Genomic DNA, 17,261 nt, shown 5'->3' with positions numbered 1-17,261 from the left:
TTTTAAAACACAATGTCAACTTGACAGTGGCATGTGTGCAGTTAGAATCTGCAGAGAGGGCCAGTGAGGGGACCTTGAGTTTATTTATCTGATTTATTTGCTGCCAGTTGTCTGTGTGTGACTCACTTTTGGGTGTGGGCCGGGGGGTGAGGCTGGTAGCTGAAAGCCGGCTGTCTCTGCTGAGCCTGAGCCTGTGGAGTGTTCGTGTGCTGCTGCGACGGCTGCGAGTGTGTGTGAGCGTGTTTCTGCTGGCTCAGGATCTGCAGCTGCAGGAAGAGCTGCTGCTGCTGCAGCAGTCGGGCGTAGGCCGAGTCCATGGGCGGAGGAGACTTCTCTGCCTTCTGGTCCGGAGGAATGTACTGGTGGTACTTGAGCTTCTTCACCTTGGGCTTCACATCTTTGGGCTTCTTGTGTCGGTTCTTGTCTGAGGTCTTGGACTGTACCAAGTGAAGTGGTTGACACAGCATGAGAGTGAGTACACAGTGATGACACCAACAAATCACAGATTAAAGGGAGAAAGGTAATGGCTGAAGGACTAGCTGACCTTGACAACAGCAGGAACAGGTATTAGTGGAGTAGCCTGGCTGTTGTTAGAACCAGACAGTCCTTCATCCTGGCTTTGATCAGGCGGGTCTCTGGTTGTACTCCCCTGTTCATAAAGCAAACAAAGGTATATCATTTTGTAAGGCATTAAAAAAGGTCTTTGTGGCTAAAGAAGAGAAGCTTATAGATGTAGATCTGTAAAATTATTAAGAGTGAGTTGTACATGTTCCCACATGAGGACACTGCATAATTTAGCTGTTTTTTTTTTACTGGTGGCTGCAGACTGAGATGTTAATAGACTTTAAAGCCACAACATTTGAGATCATGCAGCAGCTTCAAAAGCCAATTTTCTAACTTTGTTATAGATTTAACTTGATTTCATTTTTGGGCTTTAATACTCATTTTATGCTGCTTTTTATGTCTATTCCACTTGATCCACAGAGGAAAGCTGACACTTTAAGTCTCATTAATATTCAATGTATATAACATTTTTAAAAGTAGTCTTAGAGTTTAAATATACCAATTCAAAATAATTATTATGTGTTTATTTTGTGTGCAGTTCTTCATTCTGATAGGTCGATCGACCTCTCCTCCACAGCTGATTAAATCTGCCTCTCTGAAAATCCACCAAATTCTTGATTGTCTTCAGTTAACTTTTGATTCTGTCTAAATTCCAGTGTAAATGTGTACTGAATGATCGTCACTGCAGATAGCTGCAACATTAAGTTAATCAATCAGTAATAACTGATTACTGATACTGTAATATACTGTAATAATGACCAGCATGAACTATACTCATACTATTTTTTGCTGAAAACACTTATACTTTCTTTACATAGCTGACATTATGAGTGATTGACTCGTGCTTGCAGGAGTTTAACACTCTGCTACTTTAACGCTTTTCATCACTGCCTGGAGGGAACATGAATGGGAATTCATTCAACAGTTTGATGTTTGACAGTACACTTCAATGTTAATCAAAGATTGTTAATGCAAAGTCAGGAGAACTGCCAAAGTCAGTAGGGATTAGAGAGAGACTTCTACTCTTACTGCTTCTTTTGGTAAACTGGTCTGTTAAGAAGTTTAGTTTTATCCATCAAGCTATGTTATAATATCCCCTCTCTCTCTGACAAACCTGGTGCCAAATAACACTAAACAATTAGATCAGAGTGTATAATAAAAGTGGATAAAAGTCTACGAGTTGATTTCATTTATTTGAATAATTTACTGGTGACAGTGTTTGTGTTATTGATATGAATGTTATAAAACTGAATTTAGGATGTTTGCAAACCAGTCAGTTTGTAACCCAAATGGAATAAATATCCCCTATATACTTGTACTGAAAGTTCTAAACAGACATTTAGAGTGACACGACGCAGTGAGAGTCAGTGATTCAGTTGAAAGGTTTCAGAGGCTCAAGTCTGACAGAAGTAAACAACCCTGTTCTGGCACCAATTTCAATCAAGTGACGGTTGCTGGTGACGACCGTTGGAATTAGGTCACTGTGTGTGACAGGAAAGTAGTCGGGAAGTAAAGGCAGCTGTGGGATGTCTCAGCACACGGGTATGTGACACCTGCCTCGGTCGATTCAGTCCAACGGTCTGTGGAAAACTAAGAACAGTGGTGCAGTTTGCTCAGCCACCACAGGAGGGCAGAACAACCAAGGCAGTGGGAACAGCTCCTCCGAGTGGGTTCATGTGTTTTTACCTGTCGTGGACTGGTGAGGGCGGGTGAGGAGGACGAGGACGGCGTGCTGCCAACGGTCTCGGATGAAGGGCAGGCCGAGCCCTGTGACTCATCGCTGTGGTGCTGCTCTGGGGACAGACTCTCACTGCTGCTGTCCTCCTCAAACGCATAAGAGTCCTCCTGTTTAGGGAACTTGCCATGGTTTACTGAAGAAGAGCAGAGAGAGAGACCAGTGGGGAGTCAGTGAGGTCACAGACTGTAAATTGATGAACATTAATTGCAGTTTGTGCTTCTTCAACCATGGAAAGGTGTGAATTTCTATTTTAAAATGCTTGATCAGGATAACTGAAGGAAGTATAGGATTATAAGGCTAATAATATATGAACTTATTTTTGGTTTATATTACCCTAATTTCAATATCTTTTGTTTTTGTTTAATTCCATACATAGAGCTCTTTTTATTACATGAGCAGAAGTGATTCAGAGGAAAAAACGTAAATAAAAATGAACATCTTCTTTAGAAGACCATCTTTACCTACAGACTTTTTAATCTTTAATTTTATTTGCTAAATTAACAAACAAATGTATCCAACTGCCTCAGGTTGTACTAAACAGGCTTCAATCTTTAATGTGTGATACAAGAAACAGTATCAGTCTGTTCATACGCAGCTTAGATACATGTTGTAAATGTGTTCCCCATGTGACCGGTGGTATTCACACGCTGCATGTCTTGTCTGTCACTGACACCTAGTGTGACACTCAGCCCTGAGGTGTTACGCTGTGTGTGTGAGAGACACTTTGCATCGACCACTGTCCTGATTGGCTGGGCTGATAGGAAACATGGCTTTGATTGGAGGGAGCTCAGAGAGGCTATCTAACAGAGCTGAAAGGACACAGACAGAGGAGGGAGGTGGTAAAGGTTGGTGTGTGTGTGTGTGTGTGTGTGTGCGTGCAGGACAGAGGTATACGATTCTCTTTTTGTGTCCAAACATGTGACAGCAAGAACAGACCCTGGTTTCAATCAAAGCACCAGGCCCATTCTGTGCAACTCAGTGACCTCACTACACACACACACCTTAACACAGCTCAGTGCACAGCATTGTCCTAAATGCCACTTCCTTCCACCTGTTCGTATTTAACTACAAAGTCACACAGTGACACACACTCCGATGGGCTCATCTATGAGTTTGCTTATCTCGCTCTACTACATACAGTCAGTCTGATATCACCAGGAGATTGAGGTGGTGGAATTACAGGAAATCTGTGAGCTTGTACACTTCCGCTTTTCAAGTGGCTGGTGCAGAAGTTACAGCAGGTCACATAGTTTCCAAAATTACCGGACAGAGGTTGAAACAGTCCTTGGGAGTGTTGTGGAAAGGGATGTAGAGCTTTAAGGTGACGGGTTAATGTTGCAGACAAAGAGAATGCAACAGCCTGGTCCTGTCACACAGCTTTGTAGGTGGCTCTCTAAAGCTGCAGCGGCCAGTTAAAGCAGAAACTAAAGAGGGGAGGAGGTGGGTACAAACATCCACACAGGTACGCCCACACATACACACAAGGATGCACTCAAAGTCAAATACAGCACACATCGTCACTTCTAAACAAAAAGGGTGGACCCAAATACAGCTGCTGTTCATCTCAATAAACGGCGCTCCCCTCCTCCTGCAGAGGTAGTGTAAACCAACTGACTGCAGCCCGTCGGCTCCTTTATGCAACATGTTTACTGGAAGCTCAAGGGGGCAAACACAAAACTGCTAAAACATCAGAGGCTCAAAGACGAAAGATATAGGGAGAATAGACAAACAGTGCAGTGGGACGGCTGCAGCCTGACTCGTCATACAGCTCTAAATCAGCAAACGTCTGAGCATGTGCGGTGTGCATTTCCTTAAATCAAACACTGGAGTAGGTGGAGGTCTCAAGTGGGCTCCCCAAACACTTGAGTCGGCAATATACATTTGTAAATAGTGATGCCAGAGCATCGCTTCATTCAGTGCCACAGCAGAAACCAAAAGGCACTCAAGATGTTTTCTGGAACTGGTGGTGTTCGAAAAATGTAAATAACATTCTTTGTGCAAGTAAAACAAATAAATACTTTCTCTTGCTAATACATCTGAATCACATTAAGGAGCAGCAACAGGAAACAACTAGTTTGATACTGAAAGGACCAGGACAATGTAATGATTGTGAGGCCAGTGAAGATATCTGGTACCACTTTGTAGCTAGTTGGTAATTATAATTAGTAGTTTCTACATTTTTGGTTGTAAAACCATGTATTTAGGTTGCCAGGTTGATAATTATTATTATTCTTTTCTAGTTGATTATAAACATTGGTGAGTCTTTGTTCTTAATTATCTTAACTATTATATACTTTTTTCACTGCTAATAGAGCCAGTTACAACATTTTGACCTTTTATGAAGGCTGTTGTATAAGGAAGTGGTATCAGTTGTCAGTCATGGCCAAAATGACCTTCAAGTAAAAGCTAAAGTTTTAACAGAGATTCTGTTACTGATGCACTTCCTTGTTTATTATTGTGTCCGGTCTTGTGAAGAGTTCAGGGTTTGATGGCCACTTCTGGGTGCTAAACATGTATCTTCAATCATTTACTTGTATCAGTTCTTTTCTGACTAATGCACAGGCTAAATGGAAACATTATTATCATAAACCTTTTTGTGGTGGAGGAGCACAATGTGCATTAAAGATCTATGGTAAACAGTCTACTCTTAGCTGCTGCTTGTTTGACAAAATGACGTGACTATGTTGAAATGCAGTAAAGCGGTTGTTGCAACAGTGCTTTCTACTGCTTAGTAAATGACCTGAACAATGGTTTGTTACACACACACACACACAACACACACAGAGTCAGTAGTCACTAGTGTGTTCTCCATTTCCTTAAAACAAGCTCTAGACATGACCACTACACAAACAAACGCAGGCTGAGATGCTGCAGGTGTTGTTACATGGTGTGTTACACTGCACACAGAAGCATCTCTCTGCTGATACCTGTCATTGTGACGTCGGGGTCTAGGGGAATGATATTCTTTTGGACCAACTCCAGGGGCCCCGGCCTGAGAGCCAGCTTCTCGTTCAGATCCTCGGTAAGCCGGGCTCGCTTTAGCCTCAGCTTGGCTTCCAGAGAGGAGCCGTCTGTGGCCGGGTCTGCACGACACACAGCAGGGCCACACCATCAGTAACATGGAACATGCCAGGGAAACAGTCCAGTCTCAACATACGAACAAGAAATGAAACTTACAGCAGCTGTGTAAACTCATAAGGAGTTTATGATGCTGCTCACAAATGATCAGCTCTTATTCACTCTGAACATACAGTAGTAGTAGTAGTAGTTCCACGAACAGGACAAAAACATTAACACAGATCAATGACAAAAACCTGTTAGGATGCTGGATAAAGAATAACTTGTGGAAAGGTAATTTGCTTGGTAGTTGCTCATGTTTTTTCTCCTGTCCTGACAGTTTTTTGCCTTAGCAAAAGAGTAAATATTGCCACAAGATAATCCATCATTGATAAGCTGTACATATGGAATTCTGCAAACATTTAGACATATTGTAACTTACAACACACACTGCTTAAATAATTACACCTAAAAACAACCCAAATCTTTTATACATTTCAAGTTGAAATTCAAGATGCACTTATACATAATGGCACCTATAGGTGCTCATTTGGATTTAGATCAGGGGAATGTTAGCGCTAGTCGCTGTTGGTGGCATCAGACATAGTCACGCTGGCTATGACATGGAGCTCTGTGCAGCTCTCTGAAGATGTGTCCCCCCAGACCATCACTAACCCACCATCAAACTGATTATGTATTTTGGAGTTGACTGGGTTTTATTTCTCCACTGCACCTGTTGTCACTTTCATTTGCACCAAAGCATGTGAAACTGATCCACTTGTGCTTCCTAAATAAGTGTTAAATGGGCTGCACTTATATCGCACTTTTCTACCTACCTGGTGCTCAAAGCGCTTTTACACTGTCTCATTCACCCATGCTCACCCATGCGCACACACAAGCACACACACACTCACACACTGATGGCAGAGCTGCCATGCAGCTGACCTGGTTAACCAGATGCAATTTGGGATTTAGTACCTTACCCAAGGACACTTCAACATGTCACAGGAGGAGCTGGGAATCGAACCACCGATCCCTTGATTGGTAGGTGACTGCTCTACCTGATCATTGTGTTTATAATCCAGTTTGCTGCTTTGTTAATATTCTATTTTTGAGTCATGCTATGCTGCACAATATTTTGTGCTCCAGTTAAATTAAACAGTAGACAGTCTTATTTTCATCTTATCTGTTTTTTGAATTTCTTTCTTCATACATCTCTGCTGTTCCAAAAGACACGGCACACATGTCTTCCTTCAGGTTTCAATAATCAATTGGATCAATTCAAACTATCTGTCCAGCTGCTCCACTCCCAGTTCAGCCAGACACTTTGAGTACTAAAAAAATAAATGGAGTGCCTGTAATTAAAGGGCTGCAGCGGTTGAGATTTTCAACCTTCCACAATCTCTCTCTCTTAAATCCAGTAAAAATAATCAGAGCCGGCGCTAACCTGGCTTGGCCTACAATCTATCCACAGCACTCACAGGACTGATTACAGAGCAGAGAGGAGAGTACACCAAACCAGTTTGATTATCTGGGAGCATGAAAGAGCAACAGAACTTATTTGGTCAAATATAATTTTAGTAGGATATTTCTGAGGGATGAAATAGGATATAGTGCTACAATGAAATGAATGACACAGAGCTTTGTGCTGAGCAACTTACTGATGAAAAATAGACCTGAAATGTAATGCTTTATAAGAAACTATAAAAAAAAATCACAAGTTAAGATTGATTTCAATTTTAAGATTCCTTTATCTCCAGATACAGCAAATGTTTGACTTGATGTAATAATTCAAATTGGACATTATCATTCTTAATGAGAGGGAGCTAGAGAGAAAATCTGACACTGATGTGAAAATGAAAAAGGAAAGAAAAAAATACTGAAGGAAATAAAGAGTAATATTAGGAGGGGAGATGAAACAAATTTAACAAATTAAATAAGGCAAGTTCAGACCTCTGAAGAAAGTAAGATAATTAAAAACAGAGAGAAAGGGATAACTGAACCCAAGATTTTCCAATTTCAATAGAGGATTACAAGATCGAAGGCAGAAAAAAAGGGGAATGATGAGGGGAAGTAGGAAATAAAGAAGGGGAAAAGTGATGCAACAAGGTAGAGGGCAGTGGGCAAATCAGATGGTCCAGTTCGCCTGCAGGGATCCAGTGCCCTCCCTCAGCTGTCGCCTGTCCACCAGCAGGGTGACATCATCATCTGATCATAACTCAGCTGCACGCTGCGTCTGCCCTGCTGTCGTACACTCTCTTGCCTCACCTCTCACTGACTGGCCTGATTTAAAGCCCGACTTGACATCATGGCTTTACACGGAGCTTCAAGTGTGTTTAAACTGTGTAACCAAACTGCCTGGAAACGTGTTCAACCGTGGCTCGACATGCCCGCATAATGTAATGTGAGCTGGTGAGTCTGACGCTGGCTTACAGACTTTTAAACACTGCGCCGCTGTATTAAAACATACATGCGCTTTAAATCTATTGCAATACATATACCTGCTGACTGTATCTGTCAAGTGTAAACACTACCCAGCGAGGTAAGACGTATGGTGCATTAGGCAGGAATAATTCCCTTTGTGTTTCCATCCAGTGAGGATGAAAGCACTGCTGCCGTGGAGATGACAACTGGGTGTTTTCAAGCACGAGAGTGCACAGGAAAAAAGCACAGTAAACCTGCAGTTACAGCCCTGTTATCTTTATGAGGAAATATTAGATTGTATGTGTGCGTAGAGTCAGAGCTGTGGCCAGCAGACAGACAGTGTGCTCCTATGCAGGCCACACGCCAGTCAGGCCTGAGAGGCTGGGGTGGATTCTTGAATAGCCTAATAAACACCAGATGTTCCCTGGGTAATATATACACAGACCCTGTGCCGTGTCCATCTCCCCGGCAGGAATAACACAGCCAGGCAGAGCCAGCCAGCGTCACAGGGATCATGTCTACATCAGCAGCAGAGGAGGAGGAAGCTCTGTCGCCCCCCAAAAACATGACATTTTTGGGGGACAAAACATGAAGAGCTGGGAGGACAGATGATATTTTGGAGAGTGATAAGACAACCAGTGTGTGGGTGTGAGGAAAGTGTGTACTAACAAATACAAGTCTTTGCAACCCTCTTCCATCTGCAGCACTGCCTGCAATCAAGAGATAAACGGCCAATTGAAAGTCCTTTTTTTAAAAAAAGAGCTTGGAGCTCTGCTGACCAATTGTGTTTCTTCTTGCTGCCTTATCTGTGACAGACTCCTAGAAACTGATAGGGCCTCGCCGGGCCTCTGGATTCCGTTCCCCCGCACACTTACCAGCAGTTTATCTGGAGGCTGGAGCCTCTGTGAAATGGCAAAGGGTGCCAGAGATATCATTCAACAAATCCCTGGCCTGCAGTCCCCAGTCCCCATGTTGTTCCTTCAGATGAAGTAAAAGAAACAACACTATACACTGGCATCACTCACTGCTCCATATTTGCCAAAACAACCCAACTTTCTCACTAAGAGGCTGTCCTTCTCATTACAGAGAACTGCAGTGACCTGAAAAGCATTACTTCTAGCAACAGTAACCATGTAAGAACACGCTCTACATGTTCTCATCATGTTGTCTTACGTGACATTTGAGGTACGGTGCTCCATGTTGTTGTGTTTGTGTGTGCCTGTGCGTTGAAGCGCTGAGCTGTAAACAGGTACCGTCTGTAAATCTGGCAGAGCGGCCGCTGTTTCTTAAGAGGCAGAGAGGCTCTTTCAGCACAAGAGCATTCCTCTGCGGTCACTCACCGACCTGTCTGCCTATTCGTTGGCTGCAGGCACCACCTGCCTGTCTCCCTGCCTGCTGGAGGCCTATATCCACCTGCTTCCCTGACATCCACCTTCGCGTCTGTCGCTGCCTGTGCATTTGTCCTGGAGTCTGGATCTGCTTTCCTTTAGTGCATCTGTCATTTAATGGCTATTAGTTAAATGGCTAATCAGTATAGGTAGCTGGTGATAATCACTTCATATACAAACAAACATTAAAAATAATGTTAGTGTAATAATGTTAACAGAACAAAAACCTGTCAAGCATCAACCTCTAAGAAAACGTATGTAGCAAAAGGCTGGTCAATATAACAGAGCTCTTTTTAACAGAGCACAACAAAGAGTGAATATTAGAGGTATATTCCCAAGGGTACCACAAATGTTGCACATGAACATGTAAGTGAGATGTTTTGCCACCATTTTATATGGTGACATTATGTGAGTATTGTTTTTACAGCTTGTTGTTAGAACAGGAGGCAAATACATACAAATGGTTCAACAATAGCATTTATTTTATACATAATGGTTTTCAGGGTTGTATCCGGTATCCAGATATGAAAATAGTTTTACTTTCATTTGTTGTTGGTGACATTAAAAATCATTTGTTTAGTAAAACTCCCAGGAAGCTCTGTGGATTATCCAGACCTTGGGGAGAGAGGTTGCTAATGATAAATTAACTGTAAACCAATTTCCACTGTATTTAGATAAAAGTCCCTGTGTCTGTGTGGGTTCTCTCTGGGTACTCTGGCTTCCTCCCACCTCCAAAGACTTGCATGTTAGTGTTGGGGGGGTTTGGGTTAATGAGTTATTCTAAATTGCCCATAGGTGTGAATGGTTGTCTGTCACTGTACTGTAGGTCTGCCCTGTGATAGACTAGCAACCTGTCCACGTGTACCCTGCTTCTGGCCAGCTGGGATAGGTCCAACATTCCCATGACCCCACAAGCGGTTAAGATAATGGATGGATGGATGGATGGATGGAACACCCACATCATCAACTCATATCTTCAAACATGCACAGATAAAACCAATGTTATCTGTCTAGCTAGATACAGTGAGGAAGTTTGAAAATCCCCCTCTTCCCTATTTTTTTTTTGTTCTTTCAATGAACTGAACCTGTAAATCTTATATCTAACTGGATCAAAGTGTTTGCCTGTTCGTCATGTTTCTCTCACTCCTTTCATTTGTCTGCTTGAGTCACACTACAGCTTAAAAGCATGTGTGAAAGTGTGTCTGTCTGTGTGTGCGCCTGCTTGTGCGGCAGCTCAGTGTTGGAAGGTGTTACTCACGAGGCATGATGCCTTGGTCTGCCAGCTGCTCTCGTGTCCTCCTCTGCTGAAGTCTTAACTGTAGGACTGAAGTTGGTGGGAGGGAGAGCGGGAGATAGATGGAGGAGAAGAGCAAAATGAAAGGGAGAGATGGGAAAGAGATGTGGAAAGACAGGTAAGGGACAGAGAAAAAGCAGGAAGAGAGACAGAATTCAACTCATTTTTAATACACTTGTTTCATTCTCACTTATTTAGTTTGATTTCACTTCACTTCAGCTACATGCTGAAATAGACAGCATGTACTGTACCTGTATATAGTACGCCATACGTACCTATGTATGTATCTATAAGTACATATACATGCCCAAAACATGGAAAAAACAACACTGCATGTTCACAAATATTTCTGTGAGCAGGATGTAGCGAAGGATAAACACAGCTCCTGGCTTTTAAACAGATCTCCTCAGCAGTGTGTGGTCCGTGGAGTGTGTGCACATTTCTGCATGCTGTGTATGTGTGTGTAGACATCGTCTAGGTGGGAGTGTGGGGTCATAAACACAGAGCCTCCCCCATGTCTGTGGGTCTGCTTGTGTCTGTGGTTCCTTTGCATTTCTTTTTCTTTCTTTGTCCGTGTGTTTTTCCTCCCCACTGTTATCTGAAGGTCTCTCTGTGAGATCCTGGATCTGACACAACGGTATGAAATGTTCCTCCTTTCCTGAAAGGCCCTAATCACTTTCTGCCTGTCTACCCTACTGGTAATGATCTTGCTCAGGTGGTTCATATTTGTGCAACTTTGGCTACATTTGAGAATTTTGTGAATTTTCTCAAACCTTCCAGCTTTGATGTAATGACTTTCTTAATAGTCAGACTCAGTGTTGTGAGCTTGGGTGCCACATGATAGCGCTCTCATGGGAGTGCACCTCCATTATGTAAGACCAGGCCCTTTACTTCATCGGACATCTGCTTTAGTTTACAGCGAGGGGGTCGTGACCTGCTGGTCGCAACATCACAGAGAGCAAACACAGGCATTAGTCGGTGACTAACCAAAACATGCAAATGATGAAACTTTAGCCAATTAAAGTTAGTTAAGTCATGTTGACTAATAATCGACATCAACAACAATCGTCTGTGTACGTGTGCAGTTTTTGTCTCCTCTCCCAGTCATGGAAAAAACAAGGTGATAATGGAATGTAACTGTTAGTGTTAGTTAATTCTGCGGTGCTTCTTTGATTTTAAGTCAAGGGATGGTTGCTCACTGCTCCGTTGTATGTTTATATGAAGAGGACATCATAAATTCACATTGAAGAAGAACAGCTGCTGGTGCACGATATCTTCTTTATATTAAATAGCTTCCTAGTTTGATTGTTACAAATTTGCTTGCAATCATACAGTAGGGTATGATTAACTGAAACACAGAACATGTAGCCTAACTTTAGTCTAATAACTAATACGAACCTTAACCGTGAGGTTAAACTGAAAAAAAAAAAAAAATCCTCCAAATGACATCATATAAACTTAGAAGAACTCCTCCAAATGACATAATTTGAACTAAAAAAAAAACAAAAAACAAAAACAGATGACTTAATCTGTGGGACTTAACAAAGGCAAGGGAACAAAGGGAAATGTAATACCATTCATTGACAATTGATGAATTTGTCCTTTAACTACGTTGGTGCACTTGTGTAGTCACACTGATTTGTGTTTCATTTGATTAGCTAACATTACGGTAAGACAGCTGTTTTATAATCTGCTGCTATATGATCTGGTGGCTTTCTTTAAAAGCTCCTCAGATTAATTGCTCTAGCTTTGTTGTTAGGCTTTGACACTTCCAACAGATATAAAGTTTGGACAAATAGAGTAAAATAATGTGTCCTTACACCTAAGCCAAATCCTAAACTACGTCATGCTAAAGCCGCTGTATTTTAAATCAACTCACATTGTTAATTTCGTCCATGGGTATTTGTCTTTTCTTGCATGGAAAAAGCAAAGTGACAAATTGATTTCAACCGTTAGTGGTAGTTAATTCTGCAGAGCTTCTTTTGATTTGAACTCAGGGGATGGTTCTGTGCTGCTCTGTATTATGTTCCTGAAAGGTTATCAATAATCCTCCAGCAGCTGCCATAGAATCTGCTCTTTGTCCTAAAAAGCCTGACTCGCGCCAGAGTGTACATGTCATAGACCGAGGACCTGAGCCAGCCTGTGTAATCACAGATCACTGAACCATTCAATACTCTGCCTCTCTTGCTGTTGACTTTGAAACTGGAGACATTTGTTTTAACTTGGGTTTTCTTGACAACAAAGGACATACAAATCCACAGCCACATTTATAAGTTTTTAGATTTATAGTGTAAATAAATTATCATTTGGCCTAGTTTGCACTGGTGAAGTGGTGATAATTACACAAGCCAGAGTAGTGATATTGTGATTTATGATCCTCCTGTGCCTCACACGTTCACAGCCACCAAACGAGAAAGTAACAGGCTAATAATAACACCACACTTTTGCACTTAAACTCCAACAACTTCGCTGAAAGGACTGACTGCATTTGTTAAATGAATCTCCTGAACCTTCCCTCAGCACAAGCAGGAATGCGATCACGACAGATGTATGAGTACAACTGTATAACTTCTAATAAACAGGTATTCCTAAATGAAGTATTAGGTTTATTTTAGTCTAATACCTCTGCATAGAGTGAGAATCCACCTTAAAACAGAACTCACATATTTTATTCTTATGGTCTTGGACAGTTAGAAGCAGATTTGGGAACGTGAGCCAGAGACAGTGTGCAGGAGAGACAGCATACCGCCATTAAGATACAATTTCTGGAACTGCTCCATTGACAGAGACTTGTGGATGACAGTGACAGAGCAGGGTGATGCAGATTTATGTTGAAAACGTAAAAACCACTGCTTGACTGCAAAAACACAGGTAAGTGCTTTTTTATCTGCTGCTAGGTCAAAGTTATTATCAGCTATATCAAAACTGTTATCAAAGATATGCGGCAAAATATGCCATACGTTCTAATTAACACGATAAGCATGACATGATAGGGCTTACAAGTGACCCCAAATGTTTTATCAAAGTACTGAAGAAATAACTCTAGTTCAATACAAACCAATGTTTAAATCTTTGGGGTCACTTGGAAGAGAAGCAGATTTTAAAAACATACATGTTCAGGACTAATGTTTGCTGATGACAGACTTGTGTAGGTTTCCAGCTGCGATAATCGTTTTCAACATTAACAATGTCTACAATGTCTTTCTGATCAATAGATACTTTAGAATTGCAAAAGCCTAATTCATGTTTAATTGAATAGCACACAAGCCACTGGCTATAGTTTCTACTACATGATAAAATGAACTACGGTAAGCTTAGTCAACAGCAGGGCACACAGTGAGTCAGACAGATGAAGTGCATTTTACAGATACCCCTCATAGAGAGGTTATTTGTTTATCATTGTAGATCATGAGCTGAACTAGCAACATGTGGCATAAAATGTGCAGAAAGGTAGATTTAGCATCAATCAGTGCTGGATTGGATGTGATACACCATACGAAACAGGTGTGTAATGAAGACTGCACTTGTCTGTGCTTCTGATTTACGTGGTTACACGTGGCTGACACCTTGTAGTATTGATTTAGCTCATGTTTGACGCCTCTGTATATTATGTAATGGCAATGAGCTTGAGAGCATGGGCCACAGCCCTTTCAGCTGTTAATCAAATCAGCATGAGAACTACACAGTAACACACACACACAGACGCGCAAGACATTCAGAGGTCCGCAGGGAGCACTTAAGCAAGATCGTTATCTTTTCTTTTAGTTTCAACCATGCAGCAGCAGTTCCCATGGCTTTGATAATGTAGTTCAAGCGTGGGGCAAAAGAAGCAACAACCACTGCTTTTTCACAGGGCACTGAATGTAACCTGAGCTGTTGCAGCTTAAAGAAAACTGTAAATACCAGACAACCGGATTCCCTGTGTCATCAGTGGTTATCACAGGTAGTTTTGCTTCAGTCACACACAATATTTCAGTCATGCTCGCATGACTTTATGGTAATAGAAACAGTAAAGACAGTACATCTCTGGTGAATTAACCAGCTAGAATTAACACAGAACCTGAACCATTCTGGTAAAAAAAAAACACTCCTGCTGCTTTTTGAACACAGCTATCCACCCTCTTGTGTTCCCCGGAGCACTGGGGGTCATTTCCCACCCTGCTGATCGGCTCTAAACAACTCAAAGGAAAAGCATCATTAACCCTGCAATTTCTGGAACACAATTACAGCTCACAGGGAAACTGCAAGTAAGGAACAGAGGCCACTCTAGACACAAGTTTGCACATTCATTAAAAAAGAATGAAATGCTTCTGCCTATCAAGTTGTATAAAGCAGAGAGTAAGCTCTAAGCTCAGCTGTTACAAGCGACAGTTACGTCTTCCTCAGGGAGGTGGCAGCGTTGCTCAGACTACACACGCTGTGGCAGAGCAGTGTAAACACACAGCTGAGGCTCACAGAAAATATCTTAAAATGAAGACAAGTCATTAATAAAGTGTGTGTGTGTGAATGAGAAAGGGAGAGTGATGGAATTAAAGTGTGTGTAAGGGAAGGAGAGTGATGGATACAAAGTCCTGACAGCTGCTATGTGTTAAGGAGAACTTAAATTAGTGCTGTAGTCTGTACCAACGCTCAGCCTTTGACATGCCCAGGTACACACACTCGCAGACACACGTGCACAGGCACCGTCAGCTTTCACTTGAGCCATATTAAGATAACCTCTGACCCTCTCCACTGTCTAATCTCCCCTTATCGCTTGTACGGAGGGACACAGCACGAGTGACTCGCTGACTTTCCTCAGCAGCAGCAGCAGGTTGGCGGCTGGCACGGAACATGTGCATTAACCTGCCTGGGGCATCACACTCACATGTCATGCATTTACGAGTAGGTGGAAGAACATCTCTGAACACTCCCAGCTATTAATCCATCAAACTGTGGCACTGTGGCGAGTTGTCAGGCCCTGTGCTGGGATTTCTAACTTACGCCAGGCTCACTTTTGTTCTGGTATACACAGCTGTCACTTTGCAGGTGTTACTGACGAGCACATAGTTAATGTTAATACAACTCATCTGAGAAGACAGATCAATGACATAATATGCACAGGATCGCCCGTAAATACCAAGTGCTGGGAGACAAACTGTGAGAATAAATCCTTGGCAGTGCCTACACAGATACAACAGAACAGAAGCATGTCAGTCATTGTTTCACTTACCTGATCTAAACTTGCTTCGTATCAGTATGGAGTGTTCAGAACCCAGAAGAGTCATAATGCTTTCAGTACAGTTCCAGTGTTCAAGAGTTGCAAAATAAAGTCATACAAAGTGGAGAAGTGGTAGACACTTCGACCCTCCTGGCCACCTCTGGACCCTAGGCTGAGATGGGTTGGAGCTGACCCAGTCTCCCTCATCAACAGCTTTAGAAGAAAACTAGTTTCAGAAAAACAAAAACAAACACACACTGGCTTTCCTGTATCTCTCAGTCAAGTGAGCAGACTCGCAGCAGCCTTCTGCTCTCTGTGTGCTGCTTTCTCTTCCTGCCTCCTTTTCTCTGCTCGCTCGCTCTCTCTCTCTTACCCGTAGGGGCTGATGTGGGATTGTATGAGTCTGTGGGTCGCTGAGGCTTTGGTCCCATCTAGCTGAGAGCTCTGAGCAGGGGCCAGGGGCAGCACACAGAGATATGCTCTGTTTGAGGAGGGGCTAAACGGCCAGGGTTTCCTCTAAGCCACGCCTGCCTGAGCCTGGACAGGGCTTGGCTGATGATTTCTTCCTCCCCTACCACAAGTGTAAATATATCTGCCTATCAGTCCTGCTGCCTGTCGTTAGAAAGGGAGTCAGATAGGGAGAGGAAGATCAAGATAGAGACACAGAGACTGCTATTAGAGCAACAGTACAGCCAGGAGGGAGAAAGTGGAAAAAGGATGGACACTTGACATGTTGCCTTGTGTCAGAAGATGAAAAGTCACCCTGCTAACTTCAGTGAATTCCATTTGTATAATATGAAACATGCTGACATAATTCATGTGTCGCACATATCACTAGAAGACAATTCCTGCCCACCAAACTAAACGTTTCTGTAGCATTGTAACAAGTACTGAAATTTAACATCAAATGCACATTTCTTCATCTGCATCAGCACTGTCTAAATATTTATCAAATCACTACATGGACTTTAAATGTTGCTTGTAGTGACCAAGCTGGAGAAAGTTGTTAGTTATTATAATCCGACTTAGCTCTTCTCCCCAGTGATATGAAGCATTCTAGTGTTTTTCAGCTCACTGTTTGGGTTGTAGGTCAACAAATGTAGTATTTGGGTTCAGAATAAACCCAATGTACATAAAACTAGTTACAGTATCTACCAGCCAGTAAACACAGTGGAGGAACTAGGTGTGAATTTTGTATTCAACATTTATTATGTTAGGAAGTAAACATTTTTTACACTGAACTTACCATATCTGAGCATTTATTTGTGTTTGTTTTGATAGATAATGGTGAAAAGTAAAAGCTAGCACACATTTAAAAACATCACTCTACAGATACGTAAGCCTCTGGTTGTGCTATTTTGGCACTGTCATTCGTCGATGTACAGTATACATGATCAGGTGAGGCCAGTCTATCATCTGGCACATAAAAACCAGGGGCTTATATTATCAGCAGTGTGATAGCAGATTGTCCAGCGTGTATTCAGCCAAGCATCCCTTCCTCCAGCTCCTACATACCAGTCAGACATTTGTCAGCTCTGTGCCCTCTCTCCTCTGAGGCTGGTGTTTGCCAACTGCAGCTCCTGTACGTCACAGAGGTTC

At 42.3% G+C, this 17,261-nt stretch overlaps 1 protein-coding gene across 9 annotated transcripts in view; it reads right to left on the bottom strand.

The window, feature by feature from the left end:
* myocd (myocardin) overlaps positions 1 to 17,261 on the bottom strand; it is a 100,443-nt gene that overhangs the window by 10,021 nt on the left and 73,161 nt on the right. For 5 of the 9 annotated variants that reach the window (XM_033326839.1, XM_033326840.1, XM_033326841.1 and 2 more), the window contains 5 exons: positions 10,430 to 10,495; positions 5,230 to 5,385; positions 2,251 to 2,435; positions 545 to 649; positions 127 to 437 (listed from right to left, as the gene is read on the bottom strand). In XM_033326839.1, the coding sequence (XP_033182730.1) occupies positions 127 to 437; positions 545 to 649; positions 2,251 to 2,435; positions 5,230 to 5,385; positions 10,430 to 10,495 (823 nt within the window). Of the gene's footprint in view, positions 1 to 126; positions 438 to 544; positions 650 to 2,250; positions 2,436 to 5,229; positions 5,386 to 10,429; positions 10,496 to 15,674; positions 16,092 to 17,261 lie in introns of those variants that run through there. The other 4 variants (XM_026352210.1, XM_026352212.1, XM_033326842.1 and 1 more) reach the window with 4 other exon arrangements.

This window comes from Anabas testudineus, chromosome 19, assembly GCF_900324465.2.
Source record: "Anabas testudineus chromosome 19, fAnaTes1.2, whole genome shotgun sequence".
NCBI lineage: Eukaryota > Metazoa > Chordata > Actinopteri > Anabantiformes > Anabantidae > Anabas > Anabas testudineus.
Note: the sequence above shows the minus strand (reverse complement) of the source record. Positions and strands in the feature narration are given on the sequence as shown.